This window comes from Sardina pilchardus, chromosome 4, assembly GCF_963854185.1.
Source record: "Sardina pilchardus chromosome 4, fSarPil1.1, whole genome shotgun sequence".
In the NCBI taxonomy this organism is placed as follows: Eukaryota; Metazoa; Chordata; class Actinopteri; order Clupeiformes; family Clupeidae; genus Sardina; species Sardina pilchardus.
Genome location: NC_084997.1, coordinates 31,519,092 through 31,526,591, shown reverse-complemented (window position 1 = coordinate 31,526,591; position 7,500 = coordinate 31,519,092). Strand labels below are relative to the sequence as shown.

Here is a 7,500-nt window from a genome sequence, read left to right as displayed (position 1 = left end):
CGAAAAGCCATTTTCTTCAACCCAATAAAATACAAATTACAGAATACTATTTTGTATCTGAAATACATCATGAATACTGTCAATCCCTGCACACACACACACATACACACACACAAATCTGAGTAGACATCCACTAAACCCCAAGATTTAGAGATTACATGAGATCTAATGGAGAGGAGATCACAGATGGCACTAGGTCTTCTACAAAAGCAGATTTATCTAGAGGATTCCCTATTTAACCAGATTGAACCATCACCATACACACAGCATAATGCAATCAGAAGCCCTCAATAGCCCAGAACAACAACATATAAAACAACAAACTGATACCCAAAAAAACAATACTCTCTGTGCAGAGAATAGAGAGTCAGAGGAGAGCCCAAATGGAGATCCATTCTGGTGAAGTTAGTGTATATTTAAACTGTATTTAGTTATTGATTCAGTCAAAGGATTATGTTCCTCTTATGGTTTGGAAGGTTGACTCCATTTTAGCCTCCCGCCTGAGCGTGCCCTGACCCCCGTGACCCCCGTGACCCCCGTGACCCCTGTGACCCCCGTGACCACCACACAGCGAGCACCAGCCAGCAGGAAGCCGGAACGCATCTGACCCGGGACTGATTTGCTACCGCCATGGGTCCGGACTAGCTTGGGTCTAGAACCAACCTATCTTGGGTCTAGAACTGAACTAGCTTGGTTCTAGAACTGAACTAGCTTGGGTCTAGAACCAAACAAGCTTGGGTCTAGAACTGAACTAGCTTGGGCCAGGCACTGAACTAGTGCAAGTCTGGCACAATACTAGTTTGGGTCTGAATTAGCTTGGGTCTAGAACCAAACTATCTTGGGTCTAGAACCAAACTATCTTGGGTCTAGAACCAAACTAGCTTACAGTAGGTTCAGACCCTGAACTAGCTTGAGCCAGACACTGAACTAGCTTGAGCCAGACACTGAACTAGTTCAAGTCTAACAGTAGCACTGAACTAACCTGGGTGTGTGTGTGTGTGTGTGTGTGTGTGTGTGTGTGTGTGTGCAGGTCTTGCTAAGCAAAGTGCTACTTATCTAGGAACAACATTTTATTTAAATCTTGTTCTGATCTAGACTGAATCTGGTTCTGACCTAGACTGGACCTGGCTCTGATGTGTTCCAAGTTCTGCTGCTGGCTCTGAGGGAACCGAGCTCTGGATGATGTTCTTACCCAGAGAACCCAATCCTTCTGAGATCAAGCCCTGAAGCGGAGCGACTGCAACACAACACAGCAGGCAAGTAGGCATTTGTGTGGAACTGCTGCTGTGACCACCGCATAGCGAGCAATCACTTCATCATGCATTCTTAGCACTTTATCTGTCAAGTTGATCTCAGACAGTCCAGCAGCACAATCACATAATCATTCTTAACACTTCACCCATCAATTTGATCTCAGACAGTTCAACAGTCCAATAGCTTTTTGGCTGATTCTATCACCACCCGTTTGACAAAAGAACAACAAAATTTTGATTGGATTTCTCACAGTTTTTCACTCTACTGTCAGACATAGAGTCCAGAGACAGATATAGACATGATGCAGACATTTTAAGGCTTGCGGTGTGTTGGGTATAGCAGGGGTACTCACTGTTGTCATAGACCTGGGGGAATGGGTGACCATCCCTTACACGAGCCTGGGACACACACATGCACACACACGTATACACAAACACACCCACAAACACACACACACACACACACAAACACAAACACAGACACATTTAAATACACTACAGCTTTGAGACAAATACAAACGCACACACGCACACACATACAAATGCACACACACACACGCACACGCACACGCACACGCACACGCACACGCACACGCACACGCACACACACACACAAACATTTAAATACACTACAGCTTTGAGACAAATACAAACACACACACACACACACACACACACACACACACACACACACACACACACACACACACACAAACACACACACACACCTGTTTGATTTTCTCTACGGAGGCGTAGTATTTGGACCACCAATCGATCACACACTCGGCAGACTCATCTGCGATGGTGCGCTTCCTCCTCTTCGTAGACCTCCTGGTCTGCTTTCTGCTCTCCTGGTACACACACACAATCATAACATTACAGTGTGTATGACACTGAGAGTGTTCGTTTGCATTCATGTGTTTTGTAGTTGTGTGCACTGTGTGTTTGTTGTTGTTTGCATGTGTCACCTGTGTGTGTGTGTGTGTGTGTGTGTGTGTGTGTGTGTGTGTGTGTGTGTGTGTGTGTCTGTGTTTGTGTCAACGGTCCGTGTGTGAATGTGTGTGTGTGTGTGTGTGTGTGTGTGTGTGCGTGCATTCCCACCCTCTTGTCTTTGGGTGGAGGCTGGTGTTTGGGCCTGGGCAGTACGGGTGTCGTACGGGAGTCGTACTCTATGTTGATGTAGATCTCCTCAGGAGGGGGATGTCCCTCTGACTGGTACCCATCTTGAACAGCCATTTGGAGCACTGTGGGGGGGGGGGGGGGGGGGGGGGGTGAGACACACACACACACACACACACCTGTTTGATTTGATAGAGTTATGTTATGTTAGATAGAGGAATGTCCCTCTGACTGGTACCCATCTTGAACAGCCATTTGGAGCACTGGGGGGGCCAAAGTGCTGGCCAAAGTGCAAAGCCAGTCTATGAGCGAACATCATGAAGCGTGAGACAGCTTCTAGCTGTCCTGTTGCTGTTTGTGCTGAGGATCTTTCACATGGTGTTAAATTTGCAAACAGCTTTTGCATAGTTATAATTAAGCAGGATTTTATTTATGTAGACTTCAGAGTTTGCACTTTGTCTGACATTTAAATCAGGGCCCAAAGTCTCTATTTAGACCCAGCAAGCACAAAGTAACTATGCTACTATTGCTGCTGCTACTACTCCTGCTAATATTAGCCTAGCGAGCTAGACCCACATCAAGATGTAGGGTCTAGCAGGAGTGCAAAACTAATCATCTTCTTGTTTTTAAGTAGCAGGATGCTTAACAGTCGCAACTTCTGAAGTCATCATTAGGTTATGTTAAGCACGCCTACCGACTCTAAAGTCGAAGTTTCATTTCTCCCGCTCCCAAGTTGCTAGACTACCCCGGCAGCAAATTAGATTTGCCAACAGCCAGTTGGCAGCTGATCAACACAGCAGCTGATCAACACAGCCAGTAGCTCCCTGTGATCAACACAGCCAGTCGCTCCTTGTGATCAACACTACAAACAGTCAGTGGATCCCCATGACCCAACACTACAAACAGTCATTATGTCCCCCCTGTATGCTGAGTGGGTCCCCCTGGTCAATCCTACCCTGTATGATGGGGTTCCCCTGGTCATTCCTACCCTGTACAGTATGCTGTGGGGTCCCCCTGGTCATTCCTACCCTGTATGCTGTGTGGGTCCTGCTGCCTCATCATGGGAGAAACGGGGGCAGAAACAGTAGCAGGGGCCGGGGCGGGGGCAGGTGGAGGTGTGTACTTGAAGAGGCCGAGGTTGTTGATCATGTGACACCCCACCAGCGTGCTCCGCCCGAACGCCCTCCAGTCCACCACCGTGATGCTGAGCGGCGGGTGGAGGTGCTCATCCTCAGGCAACTCCTAAACAACAACAACAACAACAACAACAACAACAACAACATGAGTGCAAACAAATGATGATTCCGAGTAATTTCGCGCTAGGGTCTATGACCTCGAGCCAAACCCCTTCCAAGACGCGTTTTTCACTTGGTCGAACATCGGTTGAGTTAGCGCTATAGCAGTTAGCAGTAGCGGTAGCAGAAGAGTAGAAGCCATCAGGGCAAGTGCTATTTAAATAAACTCCTGGTGTACTTACAACCTTTCCAATGCCTCGTTTTATGAGTACAGACCCTCTTCATACTACTGTACAAGTTTGGTACCATTCCGGGTGTTAATAGTTAGGAAATTTACGAGGTACAATGCTGGTTCCATTAGCGCCTGCACAGCCATTCGGCTGATAGCGCTAACTAGCCCAGTGTTTGACCAAGGGGGGAAAAGCATCTGGGAGAGTGTTTGGCTCGAGGTCATGGTGCACAGGCCTCTAGCGTAAAATCACTCCAAACCATCCCTTTGAGTTAGGGTTGGTCTTGTAACTCTGCATGATGGAGGTAACCCTTTTCCCTGTGTGTGTGTGTGTGTGTGTGTGTGCGTGTGCGTGTGCGTGTGCGTGCGCGTGTGTGTGTGTGTGTGTGTGTGCGTGTCCTCACCACGTCAAAGGCGTCCACCAGCACGCTGAAGTTAGGGTTGGTCTTGTAGCTGGGGATGACGGAAGAGTTCACCCCTCTGCCAGCACACTCAATAAACACCTGCGGGCGGTCCACAGACAGCAGCTGGACCTTCTTCAGCTCGCGCAAGCCCCAGAACAGTACCTACACACACACACACACACGCACACACACACACACACACACACACGAACACACACACACACACACGCACACACGCACACACGCACATAGTCACTTTAATACAAACATACATATATACATACATACATACATACATATACACACACACAGACACACACACACACACATACAAAAACAGAGACAACAGTACAAACACACACACACACACACACACACACACACACATACACAAAGCATGTTATTTTCTGTGGTCATTTCCTGTTTTTGCAGTGGAAGGTGAGAGATGTGTGATACTGATCGTGTGCACAAGCCCTCTCTCACACACACAGATGTACTTACTCTCCTTCACACATACACACACTTTCTGTGTCTGTCTCTCTCTCTCTCTCTTTCTCTTTATCAAACACACACAGACACGCACACATGTTTGTGGTTCATTTGGGTCATGACCTATTTTTCTAAATAAGTAGTACACATGTACACCTTCCGAACATATTCACTCACAAATAAACATGGTCAAAACACACACACACACACACACACACACACAGAGAGATAGAGAAACAGAGAGAGAGAGAGATAAAGAAACAAACACACACACACACACAGAGAAAGATAAAGAGAAACACACACACACATGCACACACACAAGCACACCCCCACACACCCCCGCACACACACACACACACACACACACACACACACACACACACACACACACATGCACACACTCATACACACCAAGCACTGATGCACTAACTTATCGTACTCTGCCTTGATTGTTCCGTTGCTGGGAATCGCTTTGCTTAAAAGGCATCAGCCAAATATAGTGTGTACTGTACTTTTGTGTGTGTGTGTGTGTGTGTGTGTGCATTCCCACCCTCTTGTCTTTGGGTGGAGGCTGGTGTTTGGGCCTGGGCAGTACGGGTGTCGTACACACACACGCACACACTCATACACACCAAGCACTGATGCACTAACTTATCGTACTCTGCCTTGATTGTTCCGTTGTTGGGAATCGCTTTGGTTAAAAGGTGTCAGCCAAATATAGTGTGTACTGTACTTTTGTGGTCCTGTCCTGGTTTTGTTAGAAAATAGGGCAGTTAACCGCATGGTAATGGTGTTATTGTGTGCTCCTGTCCTGGTTTTGTTTGTAAATAGGGCAGTTAACAGTGTGGGAAAGGTGTTACTCTGTGGTATCACTAGGTGTTACTCTGTGGTATCACTAGGAGGACATCATTAGCAGCTGTTCAACTCTGAACGCACACACTGTTATGCACACAACATGCTAACGCACACACTTATTTATGCACAAAACATGCTAACACACACACTCTGTTCTGCACACAACATGCTAACGCACACACACTCAGTTATGCACACATGCTAAGTTAACACACACACTCTGTTATGCACATAACATGCTAACGCACACACTCACACGACATGTAACGCACACACAGTTGTGCACACAACATGCTAACGCACACACTCTGTTATGCACACAAGATGCTAATGCACACATTCAGTTATGCACACATCACGCTAACACACACACTCTGCACACAACATGCTAACACACACATTCAGTTATGCACACAACATGCTAACACACACACTCAGTTATGCACACAACATGCTAACACACACATTCAGTTATGCACACAACATGCTAACACACACACTCAGTTATGCACACAACATGCTAACACACATATTCAGTTATGCACACAACATGCTAACACACAAGCAGTTTTGCACACATCATGTGAACACACACACACTTAGTATACACACATCATGTGAACACACACTCAGTTATGCACACAACATGCTAACACACACACTCAGTTATGCACACAACATGCTAACACACACATTCAGTTATGCACACAACATGCTAACACACAAGCAGTTATGCACACATCATGTGAACACACACACACACACACTTAGTATACACATATCATGTGAACACACACACTCAGTTGTGCACACAACATGCTAACACACACACCTCGTAGTTACGCACACATCATGTAAACACTTGCACTCAGTTGCACACACATCATGCTAAAACACACACTCAGTTGTGTGTCATGTAAACATGGGTGAAAACATAGTGACTAAACTCACAGCACAAAACTATGTTAACATCATCCCACAGGACTGGGACATGGGATGGGATTGAGAGAAAAGGAACTCTAACCTGACAGTGCGTGCGTGCGTGCGTGCGTGCGTGCGTGCGTGTGTGCGTGTGTGTGTGTGTGTGTGTGTGTGTGTGTGTACACGCGCGTGTGTCTGTGTATGTGCAAGTTTGTGTGTCTATCTGTATGTCCAATTTGTGTGTCTATCTGTGTGTGTGTGTGTGTGTGTGTGTGTAGTTTCATCACTAGTTTAGGCAGGGACGGAGTAGACCAGGCCAGTGTGTGTGTGTGTGTGTGTGTGTGTGTGTGTGTGTGTGTGTGTGTGTGTGTGTGTGTAGCTTCACCTCTAGCCTGTATCTGCTGAGAACAGGGCGGATGTAGGCAGGGACGGGGTAGACCAGGCCAGTGTGTGTGTGTGTGTGTGTGTGTAGCTTCACCTCTAGTCTGTATCTGCTGAGAACAGGGCGGATGTAGGCAGGGACGGGGTAGACCAGGCCAGTGTGTGTGTGTGTGTGTGTGTGTAGCTTCACCTCTAGTCTGTATCTGCTGAGAACAGGGCGGATGTAGGCAGGGACGGGGTAGCCCAGGCCAGTGTGTGTGTGTGTGTGTGTGTGTGTGTGTGTGTAGTTTCACCTCTAGCCTGTATCTGCTGAGAACAGGGCGGATGTAGGCAGGGACGGGGTAGCCCAGGCCAGTGTGTGTGTGTGTGTAGCTTCACCTCTAGTCTGTATCTGCTGAGAACAGGGCGGATGTAGGCAGGGACGGGGTAGCCCAGGCCAGTGTGTGTGTGTGTGTAGTTTCACCTCTAGTCTGTATCTGCTGAGAACAGGGCGGATGTAGGCAGGGACGGGGTAGCCCAGGCCAGTGTGTGTGTGTGTGTGTGTGTGTGTGTGTGTGTGTAGCTTCACCTCTAGTCTGTATCTGCTGAGAACAGGGCGGATGTAGGCAGGG

The 7,500-nt window shown here is 47.4% G+C and overlaps 1 protein-coding gene across 2 annotated transcripts in view; it reads right to left on the bottom strand.

The window, feature by feature from the left end:
- The window catches only part of fer1l6 (fer-1 like family member 6), a 44,706-nt gene that overhangs the window by 17,260 nt on the left and 19,946 nt on the right, over window positions 1-7,500 (bottom strand). The window contains exons 24-29 of one of the 2 annotated variants that reach the window (XM_062534988.1): window positions 4,241-4,402; window positions 3,401-3,614; window positions 2,355-2,497; window positions 1,982-2,104; window positions 1,607-1,652; window positions 1,193-1,237 (exon numbers count right to left, since the gene is read on the bottom strand). In XM_062534988.1, coding sequence (XP_062390972.1) covers window positions 1,193-1,237; window positions 1,607-1,652; window positions 1,982-2,104; window positions 2,355-2,497; window positions 3,401-3,614; window positions 4,241-4,402 — 733 coding nt within the window. The remainder of the gene's footprint in view (window positions 1-1,192; window positions 1,238-1,606; window positions 1,653-1,981; window positions 2,105-2,354; window positions 2,498-3,400; window positions 3,615-4,240; window positions 4,403-7,500) is intronic. The other variant, XM_062534989.1, reaches the window with a different exon arrangement.